This window comes from Mya arenaria, chromosome 5 (assembly GCF_026914265.1).
Source record: "Mya arenaria isolate MELC-2E11 chromosome 5, ASM2691426v1".
NCBI lineage: Eukaryota > Metazoa > Mollusca > Bivalvia > Myida > Myidae > Mya > Mya arenaria.
Genome location: NC_069126.1, coordinates 63,626,523 through 63,651,147, shown reverse-complemented (window position 1 = coordinate 63,651,147; position 24,625 = coordinate 63,626,523). Strand labels below are relative to the sequence as shown.

Here is a 24,625-nt window from a genome sequence, read left to right as displayed (position 1 = left end):
TAATTAATTTCTTTGAACAATTTTAAACTAGAGCTATCACTGAAGGTGATTAATACCCCCGAACGCCGCCTCTCATTATGATTTATCATTGTATGAAGTTTTATGAAATTCCATCTAGTAGTTTTCAAGTTACTGTACGGACAAAAGTTTGACAAAAAAAAAACCCACAGAAACAGGCAATAACTCTGTATTTTGCTAAAATAGTGTAATGATTCATGTGCACTGAACTCCTTATCATTGTGCTGTACCATTGTATAAAGTTTTATTACATTCTATCCGGTAGTTTTCAAGTTATGTTCAGGACAAGAAAAAAGTAACAAAGGGCAATAACTCTGTAATTGGCTGAAATAGAATTGCGGTTCCTGTACACTGCAATTCCAAATCTCATTATGATCTATCACTGTATGGAGTTTTATTAAACTCCATCCAATAGTTTTCAAGTTATGCTCCGGACAAGAAAAAGTAACAAAGGGCAGTAACTCCGTAATTAGTTGAAATAGAATTGCGGAGTTACTGTACACTACACTCCCTCTCATTATGATCTATCACTGTATGAAGTTTTATTAAATTCCATCCAATAGTTTTCACGTTATGCTCCGAACAAAAAAAGTAACAAAGGGCAGACACTGTAATTGGCTGAAATATGAAGTTTTATTAAATTCCATCCAATAGTTTTCAAGTCATGCTCCGGACAAGAAAAAGTAATAAAGGGCAGTAACTCTGTAATAAGCTGAAATACAATTGCGGTTCCTGTACACTGCACTCCCTCTCATTATGATCTATCACTGTATGAAGTTTTATTAAATTCCATCCAATAGTTTTCAAGTCAAGCTCCGGACAAGAAAAAGTAACAAAGGGCAGTAACTCTGTAATAAGCTGAAATAGAATTGCGGTTCCTGTACACTGCACTCCCTCTCATTATGATCTATCCCTGTATGAAGTTTTATTAAATTCCATCCAATAGTTTTCAAGTTATGCTCCGGACTAGAAAAAGGTAACAAATGGCAGTAACTCTGTAAATGGCTGAAATAGAGTTATGGTTCGTATGTACTCTACTTCCTCTCATTGTGCTTTACCATTGTATTAAGTTTTAATAAATTTGATCTAATAGTTTGCAAGTTAATGTCTAGAAAAATATTTGACAGCGAAAAAACAAATAAAGGGCAATAATTCAGTAATTAGCTAAAGAAGAGTTATGGTTCTTGAACAATGCACTTCCTCTCATTGTGCTTTACCATTGTATGAAGTTCCAATGAATTCCATCCAGTACTTTTCAAGTTATACTCCGGACAAACAATAGTAACAAAGGGCAACAACTCAGTAATAAGCAATAATACAGTTATGGTTATTGTACACTGCACTTCCTCTCATTATTCTCTATCATTGCATGAAGTTTAATCCAATTACATCCAGTAGCTTTTAAGTTATGTCCGGACAAGGTAAATTGCAACGGACCGACCGACCGACTAACCGACCGACCGACCACAGGGCGACTCCAATATACCCCCTTTAAACTTCGTTTGTCGGGGGTATAAAAAGCACCAACCAAGGATCATTCCTATAAAGTTTCATTAAAATTGTCCAAGCAGTTTAGGAGAAGAAGATGATTATAACCTATTGTTAACATTTTCCTTTAGGTTGACATGGCAACCAGAGTTCTGCATGGAATTAAAATTGTCCAAGCGGTTTAGGAGAAGAAGATGATTATAACCAATTGTTGACGATGGACAACGAACAACGGACGACAGACGCTGGACATAGACCGATCACAAAAGCTCACCTTGAGCACTTTGTGCTCAGGTGAGCTAAAAATCGATGTAAAGTAATCCACACGTAAAAAATATTTTTTGAATACAGTGGTATTCATTTATTTTAAACGACACCAATCTCCTTGACCAAAACTTTCACAAAATAATCAAAACCAAAGTATTCAAAGTTTTTATTGTTTTGCATCTTTTATTAACAACATGATTAGGTACACGTACAATTTATAAGTTCAGTTATGGCACATGATAGTTCATATTTTAGTTAAGAAGCAAATGTGACTTACCTGTTATTGCACACGATTTATATAAAATAAAACCACTTTTAAAGAGGAACCTGATGTTTATAATATGTTAGAAGACTTTTGGTTACAAAATAACACTCCTATTTTTTTTTGTGAACTTTGCTTTTTATATTTTACCTTTAAAAGTGCCAGTGAACTAGTACAAATATTACATTTCTGTCGTATCGAGGATAAAAGCATGGTAGGGTCAATGCCACTAAGTTTAAGGTCATGTCTTCTCCAAGGGCATGAAAGTCATTTGTATTGGAATTGATGACATTATCTTTTTAATGTGACCGCACACATACCAGGGTTTCTATGATACTGTCATACACCCTCAGGTTTTCTTAATCAAACCATGATTTGATGACACAGATTTTACAGTCATTGAACTCTTATATAAACAAACATTTTTTTGAAAGAGTATGAACTCATTAAGTCTGTTATTGATTTTTTTTCTGGATATTAATTGAAAATTCTATGTGCTAAGAACAAAACATTTATCCAGTTATCATTAAAATATGTTAGGGTTTAAGCCAAGACAGGATTCTAAGGGTGAAAAGTGCACCTTGTGTCGGGCTTTATTTGTAAAGAATTGGGTTTAATTGTAGAAAAAATAGTTTTAACTGTAAAATATTTCAATTTTGTATGGATTATAAATCTTATTTTAAGTTTTAATAAAAACATAAGAAATATTAGATCCTCTTAGGCATTTATTTCTATAAAGGCATAAGGGTGCACACACTGGTATCCATGAGGTCAGTAGAGTACTTCCAAAAAGGACAGAGTTACCCTATCAGATTTGTTTTTACCGGGGTCTAAAATATTGAATTTCAAACATAAATTTAGCACTTTAATTCAGCACATACCTCACATGTTTTTAAAATATGTATGAAGGTATTTCAAAATCAAGATTACAACAAAACTGCAATGTTATTCAATAACAGCTGTAGAGTCTTGAACAACATCATGAAATATTCAATAACATCACAATGGATAATAACAAGTTCCTTTTTAAAGATGCTCTCGCTAACAAAACCTGCGACAAATATGTCTTCTTCAGTATGGCAATCTGTTGTATACCACAATCAATACATTATTTTTTTCAAACTGTTTTTGGAAACAATAATCAGTCAACAATAGAACATCTGTCAGTCTAGTTATAAAACAACATGTAAAAGAAATAGTTAAAATTGCGTACTAAAAAAAGAATTGCAGTGAAATGCACCAAAATAAGAATAAAGATTACAAATATTTTTAGTTATTTTTTTTACCATTTCCTGTTTTAAAACCTTAATGCATTTTACATGTTACAAAATTTTCTTGTATCAATGCGTAAGTTTCACACATATAGTATCTACAGTATTAAAAAACTTCAGAATCAGACAATCAGAGTTTGTGGCTTAGAGCCCGAACACAAGTGTGGACGCCACAATGAGAGCCAGGGTAAGTGCAAAGTATCCAGTCTTGTACAGTCGTTCAAGCCCGAAGCCCCATGACCAGTCCCACGCCTGCAAAAACAACAGTACAGTAGCGTTTTATAAAGGACCCAGTGCTGCAGAAGACAAACAGGGTGCTTAATGTGAAAAGGTGAAAAGAAAATATTAGAAATTTTGCTTTAAAGGATTAGACACCAGATGGTCCCAAAGCCTCAAATACAGTATTTCCATGAACAAGCCTTTAAAAAATACTGAACAATGGTTTCCCAGTTTATAGTGTGTAAATTTAGCATATGAAAGTCATGTTATTAGCACAGACACATATACCAACGCTTTTTTCAAATCTACTGGAATTTTCGTGGTATATGCAAAAACTGTGAAAGAGACATGTGTCATAAGCTATGTGATACACAAGTTAGTAAGATTCAATGCATTTTTCACAACAATATTTATTCTATATAAGTTTTTGACAATTTTCTTTTTTTCTGCAATGGTATCATCTGGTTTCTAGACCCTTTAATTGAAGTATGTCTAATTTATTTTTATGTTTTGTTCAAATCAAACAAGCATTTGAATCTATGAAGGCAGAAGAGTGCAACCTAACCCTACGGGAACCTACCATAACTCTTTAGCAATAACCCTCAGTGTGTGTATACCACGTGATAAATTGTGTCATAAATGCTACGTCGGAAGGCAATATTTTGCTTGCAATGAAGTCTTAAACAAAGATAACTTTACTATTTCTTCACCATTTTGAATGAAACACAGCGCAGTCTACGCTGCTTACCAAGCCCCGCCTTTGGTCTTTCACCAGGGTTTGATTGAGAGTTTAGTTTCTTAAAAAAACTTTGACAAACTTTTCACAATACAGCCGTCTGTCGGAGCACTGTCAATAAATTATTTTTGAAATCTGTTATAACATTAAGGTGGGACTCTTTCAGCGGCATAGACTGCCCTTTGTTTTATTTAAAATCTTGTAGTAAAAGAAAAGTGACATTTGACTTAAGTCTTTATTTTAAGCAAATTTTGCCTTTCGACGTAAGATTATCATCATTCCTATTCATTAGTTTAATAACAATTCATAGTTTGCATAAACTGATTACCTGGGACAAAGTCATCATGTTGAATTTTCAAATTCATCAATTTTAATCTAAATGGAAGTAGTGTTTAAGGTGTAGAGGAGTTAAATTGAAGGCTGATGGGGTGTTTAGATTCTATCCTCATATCAAAGCCACTTGCAGGGATAATTTAAGAAAGCAATTTTTGCAATCTTGCTTAAAAATCGCAGAAATCGCATTGAAAATACATAAATGCATGGTACTCTTCTGCTCAGACTTTGTGTATTTTGGTGCCAATTCGTGTTTGTTTATCATCTAATTTAAGTGTCGTCTCTTGTTGTTTATTGAATTTTGGTATTGATGTATACTATGGTCTGCCTATCTATGCACCTGTTTTCAAGACCCGGATTAGTTTTGGTTTACTCCAGTCTCAATCTGCATTTAATAGGTGTCTACAATATCCATAGCTTTCTGAACCTCATAAAGATTCGCACAATCTTTGTTATTCTTCAAGATATATATATATAAAATCAAATAAATATATCTATATATATATAAATAATTGATATTATCATGGAATTAAATTACTGTCTATATTATCATGGAACTAAATTACTTTTTAGCATTGTTTTATCACTGCATTAAATGCATTTCTCATAAAAAATCTCACTACAATTAAAATTATCTCACCAATTTGGGACAAAAGGAAGCAGTTCTCTCATTGAAAATCTGACATAGAATTTACCCTGTACTTGAGATAACAAAACAATAAATACACCCTCCAACATGTTCCATCTGAAGTGGGCACAGTGAAATCACTCACTAACCTCATGATCATTCATATATCATGATTAAATACTGCTCCAGAATAGGGATCTTCACTCATAATTTTAGGAGAGCCAATGAAAATCAACAATACTAACCACCCCACTGATAAGCATTGATAAATTTCATTCCCATGGGTTGTTTTATCAGTAAAACGAATGTCAGCAAATATCAGTAATGTCTCTGTAAACTTCACTCATCTCTCTCATGCAAATGTTCATTGTGAGAAGCCCCAGTGTTTGTTATACTTGTAGGTGACCTTTGTTGAGTTTTGCTTGTGACAATTTTAGAATGACTCACTGTACATTAACCTTAAGCCATTGAAGATTTAACATGTTTCTTAATAAATGACCTAAAATTTGAGTGGTTACATTTGTTGCACATATTATTGTAATATCGACAGCACATATTCTATTTTGACAAGTATATTTGTTTATATTTATAAATAAGTATAATAAGTATTACTGTAATATCAGAATATTTCTTTTACTTTGAAGGCATATATTCTATTTTGACAAGTTTATTTGTTTATATTTATGGATAAATTGCTAGTTGCAAAAGGTTTCTTTAAAACTTCTTAATAACCTTGTTACTGATAGCAAAACATGTCAACAAAAAGCATAACTTTGTTCATAAGTGTGTCCGACAACCTTCGGAACATTAACATTACCACATCATTGTTTGCAACTTTTGCTTGCAATATTGACAAATTCAGCCAAAATAACAAACTGTGTTTCATCAATCCTTAATGCAAATAATTTACTCTGTTGTTGTTAGTATTATCTCCGCCTGCAGACCGATATGACTCAGGTTTGAGCCCTGCTGCCAACATTTTTTTAAATTGATTTTGTAATTTTCCTTTTCTTGACAATTTTAATGAAATTCTGTCATATTCATCTCATAGATATGTTTTTCAAAAATAAATGATCTAATTTCCCGATAACAGACTTAGGTATGTTAGTTTGGTTTGGCACTACCCTGGGAATGTGGGTTCTTGGTTTTTCCCACAACACAAGACCACAGTCATAGGCAACATCATGCCAACGAGAATGACTAACTATAACTGTTAACATAACTTTCTTTTCAATCTTTGTTAGGGAAATAAAGTTTAAACCCACATCCAACTTACCAAATGTCTGATACCATTAACATAATGGTAGCTAACCGGGAAAGCCAGGACATATTTGAGTGCGATGATGATTGCAGGCGCCATCTCCAGGCCCTGTATCACGTTCAAGTAGTGCTCGAAATTGTGAGGGGCCAGGAACATAAAGATGGACCCTGCTGACACAGCTGAAAATGAAACAAATTTGTGATAAATATCATAGAAATTGTTGTCTGAGAGCAAAATTGTGAACTCTGATTTTTTGAAAGTAATGATTGTTAAGCAAATATTATCAATCACGAAATCTTCGGTGTACAGTTTATTTGCACACGAATATTGTATTGGACGTAGGGTTTACATGAACCACATATATGGTTTTTGCCATAAAGGGACTAGACACCAGATGATACATGTGCAAGAAATAAAGAAAATTATCAAAAACTTACATTAAATTGAAATTGTTGTGTACAATGCATCGAATCTACTTATTGATGTATCTTAAAGCTTACGACACAATTATCATTTTGCGTACATTTCCATTTTGAAATTTACTGCGTTTGTATCTGTACCAATCACATGACTTTCATCTGCCAAATTTACACACTATCATGGATGTGATTGACCTCGGACAAATCACATCCCTGACTATAAACTGGGAAAACATTATGCACTTTTTTAAAGGGTAAACTCAGCTGAGACAGCGACAAAATATTTAATCATGTAAAAGTGTGTATTTTTGGCCTCCAGAGTAGCTAATATTGACCATTCTAGGTTTGTTTGGTGGAAATAAAGCATTTACTGATTTGGGGACCATCTGGTGTTTATCCCTTTTAAGACTTATCACTACATGAAGATGTGAATATCAAGTACGTACAGACAGCCATCCCAATACCGGTGACTCTGTGACACAGTGACAGCATGGAGGTCAACTGGGGCCTGTAATTAGTAAAAGTTGTTAAGTTTGATTGTGAAGTCATGAAGACATATATTACGCTGATAGGAATAATAATCACAAGCCTGTTTCCCTGGTAGAAACCAGTACTAGGGTAACACTGTACATGTAACAGATGTTTTTTGTACAAATGATTTTTAGAATTTCAATGCTACATTGTGAACAGGTAGATTATCAATAAAATATAAAAAAATTAAGATAAAACATGTACAATACAAATTCATATAATGTACCGGTAATCTTGGGAGCATAGAAATCTTCAACAGCATAAAAAAGTCATTAAAACACCTCATAGTACACAGGATAAGAAAGCTATTAAAGGGAAGCAACTGTGATGCAGAAATGACATTCGAGTCATTCTCAATTATTCAGCATTTTTACAGAGATACATATTTTTAATTGTTGGTTCATGCCAGAATGCAGTTTTAACCTTTGTCTTTAGAAAATATTTTAAAATTGTGATAGAAAAAATTTGTAGATGGTTTCAGATGTCACTTCATATTTATTGACAATCGCATAAATTTGATACAGCTTACAAAGAGTTCCCCCTTTAAATCATGCCAAGCAAATAAAGGATAAATAATGATTATAAGTAAATAAGGAGATTTCACAAATATTCGAGCAAAGAGAAATTAACTCTGATATAAAATTCATGTTTTATGGCAAAGTGTCAAAAATTATTTAAAATTTGCAATTAATTCTAAGCAAAAGGTGACATTGACGACTTACTTAATGTGATATTGACAGGCCAGATTTTTGACAGGCCTGGCTAGACTTCCATCGCAGATATAGACTTAGGTACAATTTGTATACTGAGACTAAAACCTTCAACAAATGGATCTTTGCCTGCTCCAGAGATTGAATTGAACCAACCATTTGGACTGGAAGTGTTAATCTTCGGATGTGAGGTGCGACGTTCTTACATACAGGTTTGGACAAACTGCCAAAAAGCTATTGTTTATACCACGTGTTCAAGCTGCACTCTCTCTCGAACGAGGCATTTTTTTTTAAATTGCATGGAAACTATTGGTATAGGACTGCTGACAAAAAATCAGATCGAAGAAGTTCAAAAATTGATGTTTTATGCATTTTTCTTAAACAGTTAGTAACTCTTTTAGCCATAAAACATTAATTTTCGAACGGAAATATGAAATTCTGAGATCTGATCTTTTGTCAACAGTCTCATATCACTGGTTGCAGATATTTACGCAAATAATGGCTCATTCCAAAAAAGTTGTCAAAACGGTAAATCTGTGAGAGTGCAGCTTTAAAGCCCTCCAGTGTGTCCATAGTGGGATTTCAATTTGTACATAATTCATAAACAAGCTTCCACAGAAAAAAAATCAATTGTTTCTTAGTCATTTGACAGTGCTTGCCAAGGCAGGGTGTTAGTTCTACTGGAAATCGACATCAGAGGGACCGTGGGTCCATCTTAACTTGGTCCGCATCATCGATATTAATACTAGTTATCACCGAGATTTGGTTAATGTATATTGCAGATTTTAAACTATACAATTGCATTGATATAAAAGCTCTTTCAGAGCTTATATGAAATGTTCATTATTGTGACATATTATGAATTTAATACTTACCTGTTACTGGACAGACTTGCTGCATTTCTTATGAATCATTTCTAAATGTACTAACTTGTCTGTTCAGCCATCTATTTTACTTACTTGTATATGGACAGATGGGGTGAAAGGGGTCTGTTCAGCCGTCTGTTTTACTTACTTGTATATGGACAGATGGGGTGAGAGAGGTCTGTTAAGCTGTCTGTTCTTCTTCCAGAAGTCTTCCATCTGCTGGTAAGCCTGAATTGTGCTCATCGGCCCACTAAAATAAAATCAAGCTAACATGAAAGTCAAATGGTTCGACCTTTCTACTATGATGAAGGTCTAATTTTGGTCTTTTTTTGTTGTGCATTTCTTCAATCCTTTCCTTAATGATAGATACGGTATGCCTTTCTATCCATAGCCTGATATATAATATATATATATATATATATATATATATATATGCCCATTATGCTTTAATTATATCTTATACAAATGTATAAGAACTTTAGAAGGGCATGTGCCACATAAGGGGTAGCCAATATTACCACTTCTCTATGATGGAAAGGTAAAATGTACTCATAGTCATATCAAACATATAAAAGCATTCAATATTTCACTCCTTATTTACATGTATCCCTTCGAAATTCAGAAATAACTGCAGCCAACCAAACCAATCAAAAACAAGTCAGCGCCACGGAGCAAACACCAACACTTGTTTTTTTATACGTATATCAAGTTTCGTTTAAATATCTTGATAAGGTTTTAAAGGTACAGCCAAGGTTCAAGGTTTTACACTATGTTGATGACGCCAGCCCCAAGCCAAAATAAACAAGCTAAAAGCAAACTTGTTTTAATGGATTTTTGGGTAGATTAACCAGACCCACTCAAAACATCACTTGTGTGGGTCAGAAGTGAGACATTTTGTGCAAACTCTGTAGTCAGTATAGACACCCATTATGCATATCAAAAAGTTAAGTTCATATTTTCTAATGTCCAAATGATATCTTAATTTTGTAATAAATATAGACTATTCAATGAGTACTTACGCAGACTTCACCATGAAGACATTGTTGTTCAAGGCTGCAGCAGCCATTGACTGTCGACCACACGCTCTGCAATATACATGTGAATAAACAGCTGTGGTAATGGTAACTTTTCTTAACAAAGAAAAACAATATTATAACCTTCAGATATATTAAAAAATTCACTACAAAACTAGACATCTATTTGTACCATCAGGAAATTTTGGCCAATTAATGTCTTGGGTATCTGAATACAAGCAGTGAATGTATGTGTCACTGTTACAAATATACTGAAACAAATTATTGCAATTATTTATAATCAATTAGTCTATGTCTTGAGTAGAAACTTTCAGACAAATTTTTACTTCCGCAGGCAGCCATCAGCAAGGATGTTGTTTGCATCACATCCAGAGTCCAGTACACCACACTTCAACACTTAAGGGATTGCGAATTTAGGCCTGCAATCCTATATTTAAAATCTGCTTTTTCAATTGAAGTGCATGCATTGTACTTATTTAGTTAATAGCATCATCTTAACAACAATGATTTTTTGCCAACTTTTTGACTCCTTAAGTTTGACTCAGACTTCTAAAACTTGTAAGTCTGGGAAGTGTGATGGACTGCTGAACAAAAACTGTTAGTGTCAAACATAGTAGATGTAAACACTCGTGTTTTACCAAGGACTCATAATTCATAAAATTTGACTCAGCAGAATGTATTTCTTTAAGTGATGTGTACCCAGAACAATGCCTGAAACCAGAAATTTGCTGGTTTAATCCTTGACAATCATCAACCAGGGCTTTTCTGCCCTTTTTTGGAAATTTGCGTCCCAAATATGCCAATATTGGGGAATTTTCACAGTTAAAAGAACAAGCTTTTTAGTCTCCTGTGAATGAGGAAATGATTAAATATTAGTTTCTTTTCCCTTTCAAAAGACCCAAAATGGCTGAAATATCATCCTTGGGGTGTAAATATCTATTGCAATAAATCATGACATATAATATTTCATACTGATCTCTGATCTCTGATTGACATTCAGTAATGTCTGAACTTCAATTATCCCCAAAACTTTACATCATATAGTTTATAAGGATCTTGAATGAACCAGTACCAGTTAAAAAAAAAAAATCTTTTGATTGGGATTTTTTTTCTGAAGATTGGGAAAAATATCATATATTTTGCTTTGGGAAATGGTCAGATAGTCAGATCCGTGGGTACTAAAGAAAAAGCACTGTCAACCCAAAGATGTTTAAGAGGGTACCAGTAGCTACATTGCCTGGTGCTTTGTATTAAAGGGTATATTACTTGAAAACTGAGTTATAAGTACTAAAGTTAAACTTGGAGGAAAGTGCACCTGCTGCGGGACTCTAACCCACAACCGCCGGAACACTAGCATGGCGCTCTTACCAACTGAGCTTATCTGGCAGCTGGTTTGTACCCACACACACACTACATTACTGGTGAAAGCCAGGCACATTAAAGATACAAGCATAAGGGTATATTTGAAGAGGCAGGGCATTCACCCTATATCTTCGGTATCTCTCTCTGTTTCTTCAATTGAGAATGTCTACCTTATTTGGAGGTGTATGACAATAATAGAAGATATATAGACTTATGTTACATAATTAATATACGGAATTGGAAATATGTACCCAAACCATGTTTTTCATATAAAATAATAAAAAAATGAACTTATCTCATTACTTTTTACACTACAAATTATAAGACTAAGCTTAGATTTGTACAGCTATATTACTACAACTGTATCTTCAACAACATGTTCCTAAAACAAATATTTTGACAGATGAGAGGAAGGTCAAGGCCGCGATTCAGAGAAATTATTCAAGGACAAGCCGGTTTTTAATGTATCAAGAAAAATTTCGAAGCATTTTTCGCTATGCAGAAAAGAGTAATAATTTATCTGAAAATATGCCACAATTTGAAGCAAAATCATATCGCTTTTTTCAAAGGAAAGGCAGAAAACATGACAAGGAAATATTACCTTAGCATCAACGACGCCATCTTGTTATTATTAAAGTTAACGCGAATATTATCATTGCTATCAGACAAAATAATTTCCATCTTAATCATCGTCATCATCATCATCATCATCATCATCATCATCATCATCATTATCATCATCATTAACAACTTCAAAATCATCATCGTCATCATCATTATCCATCATTCTTCACCATTGTCGTCATAATGAGCATAATTATCATGGTACATCATCATCATCACTGTCGTTGTTGTCTACATCATCCGGGCCATAGATGTAACAACATAATCATCATCATCATCATCATCATCATCATCATCATCAATCATCAATCATCAATCCTTCTCCTCCTCCTTTTTCAGACATTGAACATGTGTACCAAATTTCCTGTTAAGATCACGAGATATGGTTTGATCAAAATTTAACTTTAATGACAACTACAGCTGAGAATGACATAAAGGCCAGGGGCGTACCTAGGCATACTCCAGTACGCCCAGTCATACAAATGAATTAAGGTTCCCGCAAAATGGCAAGAAAAAAGTCCCACATCAGGGGATACCGCTCCAACCCCATATATCATAATAGGGACCAGAATATAGAAACACCTTTACTTTTTCTCGCCTCTCTCAAGTGTCCGGTCGTATATTTCAAAATGCTTCATGTTCGCCCCTGAAGGCTATGACAATAACTCAACTTCTCTCTTCTACATCAGCTTTCATTACTGGAACTTGTTATTGATCTTTTCAGCATTAGAATCGCCACAAAATATTTTGTTGGAATACCATGTATTCATATCCGTATTTTTGAATGAAATTTGCAGGTGCTGAATAGAGAAATGCTTTAGTAATAAATTTTATACATGTGTGTACAAATCATATACTATACTGCCTATGTGGCAAAGCAAGTTAAAGTTATCATAACATCCTGAAGCCTTTCAGGCAACAATAAAGGGAAATAACCCACAGCAAAAACCACAAAGTTTGATACAACAATTTATTTTCATTTATTTTTCCCAAAAGCACCATTCACAATAATCAATAATCAATTACTGCAATATCAACAATTACATTAAAGAATGATGATGAAATAATTATATTATCTCTTATAACACTCCAGAGAAAGGTCAGGACATGTTCACATACATCGGAGTGATAGTTTGAAAAGTTATGCTCAGCATAATTATATAAAGAATACATGCTGGACAATGCAGAAATACAATCTAACAAACATTTCAAATATGGAAACCTTATAATATATTAAATATAATATGTTAGTTTACATTCCATAAGGGCTATTCCATATCAACATACAACACAACTCAAAATATAGAAATTCTTCAACTACTTTAATACAAAATAATGCATTTTTGGAAAATATTAATTGCTTATAACAAGATTGTAACCGTGTATTTAATAGCTGAAACACACACCAATATTAAATGACTTGTGGGTCCTAAAAGATTTACAGTGACAATAAAAATACTGTGTTTTCTGCAAATTGCTTTCAAATTAAACGCATTATTCTTCATAAGACCCATTGTTTTTATATTTATTCACCCTTTTCGGTAAATTAAAGCAATTGTATTAATTGTGGTACTTCTTATTTGGGAGTAAGAGTGCATCTTAAAACTTCTAAAGCAGGACAGTCAAATATGAAAGTGCCTTAATGGCATGGGCCATGGGGTGTATGTTAAAATGGAAAATCCTTAAGCTATTTACATGCACATTTAAATGAAAACCTTTCTCATCTATATCAATGTTGCAATCTAATTAAAATCATATTTATATTATAATATGCTTTGAGCCTTTGACATTACCTAAGTAAGATTGTGTACTTAAGTCAGACTGGTTAATAAAGTTCAGGCCCCAATTTCCCAAAATTTTTAAGCATAACTTGAAACTATCTTATTTCATTTAGCAAAATTACTTACTTAAATATGATTTTATATACCAAAAATTATTTGATCTTATTTATCTCAAATATTATTTCCTTTAAAAGCCTCATAACTCAAAAAGAGAATAATACGCAAATTATACAAAATCAAAAATAGTGAGCTGATCTTGACCCTGTGAAAAGGGACTTGAGAGGTTTCCGGAAATTGGGGTCAGGGGTTCTAACAGCGGATAACTGCCAATCCCGAAAAATAGCTGTGGGTCTGTTTGAGTATGCCTTAAACAGGGTAAAGGACACTTATCCTTTTTTGAAATTGTTTCCATAGTCATTCACTTTTATTTTCAGGTACTTTCTTCTGTTGTTTTTTTATCAAATATCGAGCAATAAACTAAATATTTACATCTGTACATAGTCTGAATTCAAAAGCTCTTAATCTTGATTTCAAGATTAATCTTAAACTTATTAACCCCTGGCCCCAATATCCAGAAACTTCTTAAGTCCCTTACAAAAGGATTAAGCTAAGTACACTATTTTTTATTTCCAATTCTCTACCTACTATTTATAACACCTTTAACCAGTTTTTAAACTTAACATAGGATATATCTTTATGATTATTACAATAAACAATTTTCTACTTTTCAAAATAAAGTTTAACAGGAGCTGTCACAGAGACAGCGCGCTCGACTATTCCGCCGCTTTTCAATGTAAGGATTGAAAAGTTTTGTTTGGTTCCATGCAAAATTTTAACAAGAATTTCTAAGTCTTATAATAAAGGGCCATTATTTGCAAAATACAGTTATCTTACTTGGTTATTCAATGGTTGAATACCATTGTATAAAGTCTCAATGCAATACATCAAATAGTTGCTGAGATATTATCCTATGTGTGCTAACATGCAAGACCTTCACCAGAATTTCTAAGCCGCATAATAAAGGGGCAAAAATTATATATTATAAAAGATAGAGTTATCTTACTTGATTAAATAAGAAGGTTAAATGGTTGGGAGCCTGTGTGCAAAGTTTCAATGTAATACATGATGTATTTGCTGAGGTATTGACTTAAATGTGGTTACATGCAAAACCTTAACCAGAATTTCTAATTCGAATAATAAAGGGCAATTATTTTGCATTAAATGAAAACTAGAGTTATCTAACTTGGTTAATTAAGTAGATTGGATGGTTGAGTACCATTGTATAAAGTCTCAATGTAATCCATCAAGTAATTGCTGAGATATTAGCCTATGTGTGCTTAACCAGAATTTCTAAGTCAAATAATAAAGGCCCATAATTTGCATTATATTAAAAAAATTGTTATCTGGGAATACATATCTAATGTTTCAATGCAATACATGATATATTTGCTGAGATATTGACTTAAATGTGGTTACATGCAAAACCTTAACCAGAATTTCTAAGTCGAATAATAAAAGCCTATTATTTGCATTATATTCAAATAATTGTTATCTACCTTCATTAATTTAGTATGTTAGATAGTTGGGAATACATATCCAAAATTTCAATGCAATAACTGATGTATTTACTGAGATAATGACTTAAAGGTGCTTACATGCAAAACCTTAACCAAGGTGTGACGCCAACGCCGACGCCGGGGTGAGTAGTATAGCTCTCCTTATTCTTCGAATAGTCGAGCTAAAAATGTATGTTGGTTTATTGAAATAAGCTATTTAAGCCTGTTTAACTTAAGAAGTTTCAAGAAATCGGGGGCCTTGTGATAATTTCGCATGTCGAAGACACAAAGTAGAAACCTAGAGAAGCATTAATACATACATATGGAATATATTTTTTTTTTATTTGTGAGCAAAAATGTAATGATCAGTGTCCATTTCACACAATTATGAACATTATATTTTTTAACCAGATAATCAAGTAGTGTCATGATTTAAGTCCTAAGCTGTTAAGAAATACATCATGAAAATCATAATTAATAATGTTCATGATTGTGTTTAATGAAATACTAAAGAACAAACGAGAAGTGCAATGAAAAATTGAAACAAAAGAAATGTTGTGTTTTTTAAACAAAAAAAGTAATCCGAAAAAAAAAAACAGGAAGTGAATTAACATATTACCTGTTTTATGAAAAACAACATTTCAACTAAACAAAACAACAACAATAAATACAAATATACAAATAATTCACAGATATGTTTATAATTCTGTTTAATAATACATGTACATAGTACATATTTCAAAAACAACATTCTCAATTGTACCTTATACACTGGTACACATATACATTTCAAAATGACTTGCTGCATTTTAACAAGGAAAAGCAATAATAAAAAATATGAGCTTTATCTTTACACAGTTTTTGAAAAATTTACATCAAAATGCTCTTTTTCAAAGAAAATGCATACCATCAATTTATGAAAGAAACAATTATCCAAAACAATTTTTATACCATTACCAGTACATAATTACTGTAGATAATTACATACTTTCTTTACCAATGATTATACAGAGAAATAAAGAGAAAGATGTTGTCGACCTCAGTCACTGATGGCACTTTAAGTAGTTAAAGAACAGCACACATGCCATATCTCCCGGTAGGGAAAAAATCCCCCGGAATTCCAACCCATGCCCTGAAAATTGTTTTATTTTATTTATTTTTCATACTAGCTCAAGGTTGACAGCGGAAAGCATCCATAGTATTATGAGTGTAAAATTCCATGAAAGTCCATGATGACTAATTCCAAAAATTATTATAATTAGAGTGTGTTTCTGTATTTATTCTTATATCATAAATGTGGATATTGAGCAAAATTTTGCTGCGTAAAAATCCCCTGGTGTAATATCAAAATCCCCTGGAATTCAGACCAAAATCCCCTGGGAAGCCTCTAAGAAATATGGCATGTATGGAACAGATGACATTCATTGGAAATGAAATAATGATTAAATTTTAGACAAATACATATGGGCATAAAAAGTATCATGCATTATAAGTGTATACATAATATATTAACTAACTCTATTTTTATCGTTCTCCTATTGATAACATGTTAAAACTCTGAAAAAGCAATATCATAATAATTGTTATGGCAGAAACATTCTCTTGTAAGTGAAATAAATAACAGACTAAATTTATGATAGCACAAAATGTATACATAGTATGTATATTACATCAAATAACAAGAGATACAAACATCCAAAATACATATAACTCAAAAATATATAAAGAACAATAAGGAGTCATAAACAAAGGGTTAATACAAACATCATATTAAAGCCAGATTTATCATTTAATAAATGTGATTTTGCAGCTGGGTGTATGTTTTCAGGGGAAAATGTAAATGCAGCTGACCCAAGTTCACACTGGTTTGACCCAAGTTCACACTGGTTTGACCCAAGTTCACACTGGTTTGACCCAAGTTCACACTGGTTAGATCTATTTCTGACTCCACATCACCCATATTCATACTACCGGGGTTGTTCTAAATATCATGCACAGAAATATTCTGCCTAAGTTTCTTGAAGATTGGATAAACACAGTTGAATTTATGGGAGAAATACCAGAGATGATCCATATTCAAACTGGTACTGGTCTTAAATATCATGCTGACAAAAAATCTGACTAAGGTACAGATTAAACTGTTGTGTTTACGACACGAAAAAACAACAACAACAAAAAGGCTTTTCAAATGCTTGCCAAGTCATCCCAATCTATAACTGGGATTTTTTGAGGATACATGTATATCCAAATAAAAACATTACAAACTAGCGATAAGTATGAATCATACATATTTTAATTTTATATGGCACCTCTAGTTTCAAACACATGTCAAATGACTATTCAATCAAAATATGGACTATTAAGGGTGCATTATTTTTACTCCATCAAGATTAACTCAATTATCTCTCTCATTTTTTTTTAGTTCTGCAACTATTCTACATATAGTTTATTAAATGCCTATTTACATGAAAACACATTATGAATGAAACGTCAGGATTTTCTGTACAACCGCATAAATGCAAAATACACCACGATTAACGCCTTAGGACACAAGGTAGTGTTGATTGTGTAATAGATTGAGGGTCATAATAGTCGTCGTCCTATTTAACTTATATTTTTACTTCACTAAAAATATGTTGAACAAAATGATATTTAGTGAAGAACAACCTACAAGTATGGCAAAACTCAAAAAACAAGTACATGTATATCATTCGCATCACTCAACTTTTAAAACACAACCCATAAAGGAAGAACAAAATTGATAGCATACACAATTCTGAGGTAGGCTAAGTGTCAAAAGGCATCTTCAAGTCTTGAGTTTCCTCTTTCAGCTGCAGAGTTTCCGTGAGTTTTCTCTCCGTAAGCTTCCCCTCCGGAGCAAACTCAACGCAGATCTTCCGTCCGGCCAGTGTTGTATTGTGAAGGCGTACACCCAACTGTACAATGAAAGTAAAATTCTTGTTGTATACCAAAATGAGTTCAATACAAGAGAATTCAGGTAGGAATACAAAATTAACAACTTGTAAACAGATGTATACCAGGGGAGATATTCATAAAACTTTTAAGTCATTTCCTAACTTAAGTCACTTTTTTATTATCTCTTTAGCATATGAAATAAAACATGAAGAATTTCCAAAATATATTATTTTCATTGACCTTATTGAAAAAACATAGTTTTTTATAATCAAATTAGAAGAAAAGTATAAGTGTTATTAACATTTAAATGTTTATAACACTTTTACTTTTTTGACTATAAAAAAAACTTTAAGAAATCATCTTACGTTAGGAATTTACTTAAGATGTTTTATGAATACCACCCTGCTTCAAATATGAATTCTTAACTTTCTCACTAAGATTACAAAGTTTATCATAAAGACTTAAAGTTACATTAGTATGTATTCTATGGTTGAAAACATTGCTTTTCTTATACTACTCTTATAAAGCCTTGTATCCACTCACATAAATGTTCTATTCATAATCAAATAAGCCAATGTGTTATGGTTATCAAATTCTAAATACCAAACTAACAAGTTTTGTAATCTGATTGTGGTGTTTTCCTATTTTATTGGAATTGTGATTTTTGCTGTTATTTTTTCACAAAATTGGGAAGGTTGAGGGTTGTATAGTACGGTTGAATATTCTCCAAAAATCTCTTTAACCAGTTTTTATGTGAACTTTTATAACATGAACAACAATAAATCACAGTGCTTCAACTAGAACTTCTTAAAAAGTGTTGTTTTATTAGAATTTCTGATTGGAAATTTTTATTCAACATTTAGAGAATAATAAAATAAATTAAGCCAGTTTCAGCTGAAAAGTAACCCAGATAATCTGGGGGGTTTTCTACCATGATTAAAGGAGGAATAGGATAAAGGATGGATACCCGATGACTGATTGTATTTCTGAACTCCACATACGCACAGCCTTTCCCAGTTTCTGTACCTTTCTGTTTGGGGATCTTCACAGATTTCACACCACCTGCAATAAATCAAAATTGTATAGTTCATAACAAGGATAAATATGAGAGAAATAAACTGCAGTGTTTTTTTTTCTTCTGTACATTCTAAATGAATAAATAAATACTTCTTTAATAACAATAAAATTTAATTATTAGAATGTTGTTAACCAAATGAAATATGTTACTCCTGGGAACTTTATTGCCATAGTTTTAGAAAAAGTTCACTCAAGGTTCTAATATAACTTACAATTTAAACCTATTTAATCTATTACAACACTTTCCTAATAATGTGCATTGGCACTTGGTTATGCGATAATGCAGTCTTATGCTGTGGAGAAAACCAAAAGGACCTGAAGGAAACCCACCTGTCTTGCTGGGTAACTACAAAGTAAACTCACCTGCGATTATGCAGGATATTAAATCATTTACTACACACCTTAGTGAGAAGTGCTAATCACTGCGCTAAGTAATGTTAGCAATGCTAACCAGGCAACCAGTTCAAGTGTAAGGTCATAAAGAAATATTTATCAGCAAAAGTAATTGGCACAAACTTGCCATAGGCCAAACAAAAGTTATTTTGTGGTTCCTGTTTCATGCTGACAAAGTTAGAAATGAAGGCAAAAAACAACAACCTGTGTTTCTAATATTTAGATAGATCAGATTATTTTAAAAAAACAAGTGAACTGTATCACCCAGTATAAATTAATAATAGTGCTTTATGGTTTAAAAATAAACTAGGACTGAACAGCATGTGTATATCTAACTATGATTCAGCATACATGACTGCCCCTTCCTTCCACCAACCTGTTCTTTTGAAATGCTCCATTATCTGTTCTTTCGTCACATCCTCAGGTAAATTCCCAACCACAAGAACTAGTTTTTTAGGCACATGAACACTTGTACTGCTTTCTAATCGTTCAACAGCATCAACATACTGCAGCTTTTGTTTTTTAGAAGGAGGCTCGTCAGAACTGTCTGGCTCTGTTTTGGAGATTTTCACCGTATTTCCATATTTTGATTTTTTATTGTTATGAAGATCATTGAATTTCTTGTCAATAATATTATTATTATTGTTGTTGTGTTGTGCGCAAGAAGGCGGCGAAGTCTTAGCTTTATTTGCCAAAGAATGTTTCTTTTTAGTTTCGCTTGGAGTGTGTGAGTTGGGAACAGCTGCTTTCACTGTATCCTTGGTCTTCCCTGGAGTTGACTGGGTGGTGCTTGCTGGGAAAATAAATCCAAACCATTCAGATCAATTAATAAATACATTTTCGAATGGCAAAGACTTAAATATTAGTAAGACTTAAAAATATTGTAGAAAAAATTGTAGTTAGTCTTAAAAAGATTGTAAAAAGAAATTTTCAATGAATTACAGTACTTCACATCAGGACCATTTTTATGTCTTCTTTTCCTCAGAAATAGATTACAACTTATTAAATTATTTTTAGAATTGGCTTACATGTACTGCAGTTAATTAAGAAATATGTAAACTTTAAATATACAGTAACAAAACATAGCGTAGAATTTATTTGCAGTTAAAAGCCACACCAAATTAAATAAATGTTTTGTTCCGCAGATGTTTAAACTGTTTAAAATCATGTTAACCTTTTATTAAATATATATATTTAATATATTACTATTTGGGTTTACCCATATCAGTGCTAACTCAAAACAGATGAGTATGTATTTGAACATTTGTCAATTGATTAAGTTCAAGATTGTGTTCAATTTGTTTAAAGGGCAATTATGTTGAATAAAGTTTATTCTGTATTTTCATTTTAAGAAAAAATACTTTTGCTGCCTGCTCGGTTCAGGTTTTATGAAATATAACAAAATAGTATTATTATTTTATTTCAACTTGCTTCAGTTTCTTTGCAAAGATCTGAGGAACAAAACATAAATTTGTTGTTGCCCAGAGCAGTATAGGTCTTCAGCCCAAAATACAATATGATCTTTTTTTTGGTGAAGTGCAACATTCATAATTATACAGTCTTTCAATTTTACACAAAGTTTCAATATTCCTATAATGGCATTAGTATTTACATTCTACACACTAAAATTAGTATACATGTACCTCTAGTGACTCTGGGATTGGTCTTTTTCTCCTCCCTCCATTGCCTACGTTTCTCTTCCCGATGGGATATCTTTCCCATGTCGTAGAAACTCTGAAACTACAAAATCAAAAAAAAAATACTCAAATAGTCATGCTGCTAAAAAACATTGGCTTGAATGGTATGCTAAACAATATCTTATGCTAGCATCTGGCAATGCATACTCATAATTATGATTTTTTACAGTGTACGGGAAAACATTTTGGACACACTGGACATTTTGTCTGATGTCTTTGTAGTTTATGTAGGACATTTTTATGTTACTAAGGACATTTTTCAGTCAACATGTAAATGCTCAAATTAGTTGAATTAAATGAAATAAATGTATAACAAGATCTGAACATAATTTATTCATTGAAAATTTAACCTTGTCACTTGATCAATTAGATATTAGTCAGATAACGAGCAATAATTGAACAATTGGTGGTGTAAACTTCCTCACAGAAACTTCCAAATCAGAGTAATTATCTGAATCACATTTTGAGTCTTCATCATTCACCCTTGATGTGCCTTTTTGCATATTGGCTGCTTCACTTATGTGCTTCATCTCCACTTGACCATAATTAGATGACTCAGCGCTGTCACCAGTCACATTTCAATTACCTTGACCTGATATTCTATTCAAGTGCCATAGTTTTAAATTAATGAATTTTGCAATACTTGTTTATGATGCAAAATGTGTTTTCAGGAAATATCAATACCAACTTGATCTTAGTGCGCATGCACACTTCACAGGTTTGGAATATAAACATCCGGTAAAAATGGGCTGTCAAAAGGCTTCATACACAATGGATATTTCTATTTTGAAAATCAGATTGACACTGACAAAAACATCAAACAATTTTGTCCAATGTTCTTTGAGGAAGGACAGACAGTTTAAAAATATAATGGCAATTTCAGATTGACCAGCATTTTTTTACACAAACACTGATATTAGATGTGAAAAACACTTGCATTGAGTGCCTACATGACAAAAATCAGGTGACACATCAGTGCTCCAGCTAAGCATAATTAGCGTGGCGGGGCGCCCCGCTGCCCTTTTATGGCGCCCTGCTGCCTTTTCAAACGCCCCGCTGTGCCCTTTTCATTGACAGAGCCGCCTTTGATGATAAATAAAACAAATAAATCGCCCATTTGTGTCATCAAAGCGACATTGACCTCGCCGAAATTTTAACACATTGTAAATCTGTCAATCAGCGAGTATTTGGCCACTGTCCCATTAGTCAAAACATCGCAATTAGCCATAGGGTAATCCCCTAATCCGATAATTGGGCCGTGTCATCCAATTACCAAAACATGGCCGGTAGGCGGAGCTATTGAAAGTTAACCAATCAGAATGTACATTGAGAAGAACCTGATAATATGATATACGTTCATTAAAATGAGATAGAAAAGGCGACATAATTATGAAAAATCGTGTCAAGCATTGATGAAGTTAAAAAGTAATTGTTATATGTATTGAACAAACAATGCCAGACATTTTAAACATTGATGTTTTTGAAGCAGACGGTCATAGCCATCTCGGGCCATCGGCAAGGTGGCGCTAAGAAAATCAAAAACATGACGTATCACCAAATATTTAATTGGTTTTCGTGAAATGTTCATGATAAAAAATTGATTTGTAAACACAAAAACATATTATTTTTTTTGCTTTATGTAGAGTTTTAATACTTACAGTATTTTTCTCCTGTTTACGATGTCAAAAATATCGGCGAGATCGCCATTTTGTCAGAACAATTTTCCGAGTTAATTTCTCAACCTCCCATTATGTATTGGTAAAGTTTTCATCAAGGACAGTGATTTAAATGTCATTTGGTTCTTAAATGTCAGCATATTATTTAGCCAGAGACAAGTAAATAACAGCATAGCTGAATGTGACATTCGTACCCTATCCCGAACGTACCAAAATAAGATTCGTCCCCCTACTATATTGACAGGTCATTTATTAGTCATTTTGATTGTTTCAAATCCTTAGCTGTCTTGGTTTTTGTTTCATTTTTAGATGCTATTTGGAGATAAACTATGTGACATTGACAGATACACTTTTGCTGAGCCAAAAAATTTTTATGAACATTTTATATAGTTATAGCAATCAGTTTGAATGTGAATATAAACTGAGGTGTGTGTTATGGCATAGTTTTTGTATCAGGTGTTACGAAAGTATCACTTCTCCTTAGAGTCTCCCCACTTCTCCCTAAATTGACTGAAGGGAGAAGTCACTTCTCCCAAAGTTTTCAGCCTAGTGAGAGTAGGCTGAAAACTGGGAGAAGTGACTTCTCCCATTCATAACACTGTTGTTGAAAGAGTTGCGCATTGATATGCCATAGATCAAACTGCGAATAAAGCATGATTTTTTACTTCTATTTAAATCACAGTTTGTTACCAATTTTGATATTACTGCACATATAGTCATGTTATGTTTCAGAAATTAGTATGAAAATAATAAATATACAGAAGTATGACTTTATAACTACATCTTTGGATATCATAACAATTAGTATTGAAAGTAGAGCTCTAGTACCAAAATATCAAAATATTGAACTTTGCAAGTGTCCCATTTAGGCTCATTAAAAGCGCATTAAAAGTGCCTTTTTGGACCAAGCACCCTGCCCTTTTCAAATCCTGGCTGGAGCACTGCACATTTAATACATTTTCAATCAATGCAGATAAGATACTATAAAAGATGCAAGTAAAGAAGATTGTAATTTTATAAATAATAACTGGGAAAACTCATCAAAGCTGTCATTTATGAAGACAGCATTTATTTTGCAATCTCGTTTCGATATCCGAAAAATAGTTATCCGAATACTTGAAATTTTGTTTTATTTCAATATGTGATTTCGAGACATCAAACGAACAAACTATTGCACCAAAAACCGAAAATAATTATTTTTTCAACATACAAAATATTCATAACAATATTTGCCTCTAAACTAAGGCAAAAACGTAAAATACTGACTTTCTTTGTTCAGCTTCCGGTGTTAAAAAGTTTTATAACATGAAAATTGCAATTTGATTGCAACCAAAAACAGTCCGCAGAGTTCGATTTTCCTACTCAGTGATCTCCCATAGCAGAGTGTCTTCTAAATAAGTTGTTGCCATCAAGCCCCCTTTTCAGATAACGGCTTTAAAAGTTAAATATATACATATATATTATATTATATATTACCTCAATATTCACACACGGCTTACA

The 24,625-nt window shown here is 32.8% G+C and overlaps 2 protein-coding genes across 2 annotated transcripts; both read right to left on the bottom strand.

The window, feature by feature from the left end:
* Positions 1-1,924: 1,924 nt before the first annotated feature.
* On the bottom strand, positions 1,925-12,051 carry LOC128235317 (succinate dehydrogenase cytochrome b560 subunit, mitochondrial-like). The gene is made up of 6 exons (XM_052950133.1): positions 12,007-12,051; positions 10,029-10,094; positions 9,158-9,259; positions 7,349-7,410; positions 6,499-6,662; positions 1,925-3,558 (listed from the first exon to the last, which is right to left on the bottom strand). Exons 1-6 carry the CDS (start codon positions 12,024-12,026, stop codon positions 3,451-3,453), a joined length of 522 nt encoding a protein of 173 aa, XP_052806093.1. The 5' UTR covers positions 12,027-12,051; the 3' UTR covers positions 1,925-3,450.
* Positions 12,052-12,993: 942 nt separating this feature from the next.
* Positions 12,994-24,425, bottom strand: LOC128234884 (uncharacterized). Its single transcript, XM_052949487.1, has 5 exons — positions 24,392-24,425; positions 21,396-21,492; positions 20,129-20,545; positions 19,250-19,344; positions 12,994-18,302 (listed from the first exon to the last, which is right to left on the bottom strand). The coding sequence occupies exons 2-5, from the start codon at positions 21,472-21,474 to the stop codon at positions 18,153-18,155; spliced, it is 741 nt and encodes a 246-aa protein (XP_052805447.1). The 5' UTR covers positions 21,475-21,492; positions 24,392-24,425; the 3' UTR covers positions 12,994-18,152.
* Between the last annotated feature and the right edge of the window lie 200 nt (positions 24,426-24,625).

Coding starts and splice junctions, on each gene's coding strand:
- LOC128234884 (XM_052949487.1), bottom strand. CDS start 21,474: ATGGGAAAGATATCCCATCGGGAAGAGAAACGTAGGCAATGGAGGGAG. Junction 20,546..21,395: donor CAATCCCAGAGTCACTAGAG/GTACATGTATAC, acceptor TTATTTTCCCAG/CAAGCACCACCCAGTCAACT. Junction 19,345..20,128: donor GGAGCATTTCAAAAGAACAG/GTTGGTGGAAGG, acceptor GATTTATTGCAG/GTGGTGTGAAATCTGTGAAG.
- LOC128235317 (XM_052950133.1), bottom strand. CDS start 12,026: ATGGCGTCGTTGATGCTAAG. Junction 6,663..7,348: donor CGGTATTGGGATGGCTGTCT/GTACGTACTTGA, acceptor TTTCATTTTCAG/CTGTGTCAGCAGGGTCCATC. Junction 3,559..6,498: donor TTAATGGTATCAGACATTTG/GTAAGTTGGATG, acceptor TTGTTTTTGCAG/GCGTGGGACTGGTCATGGGG.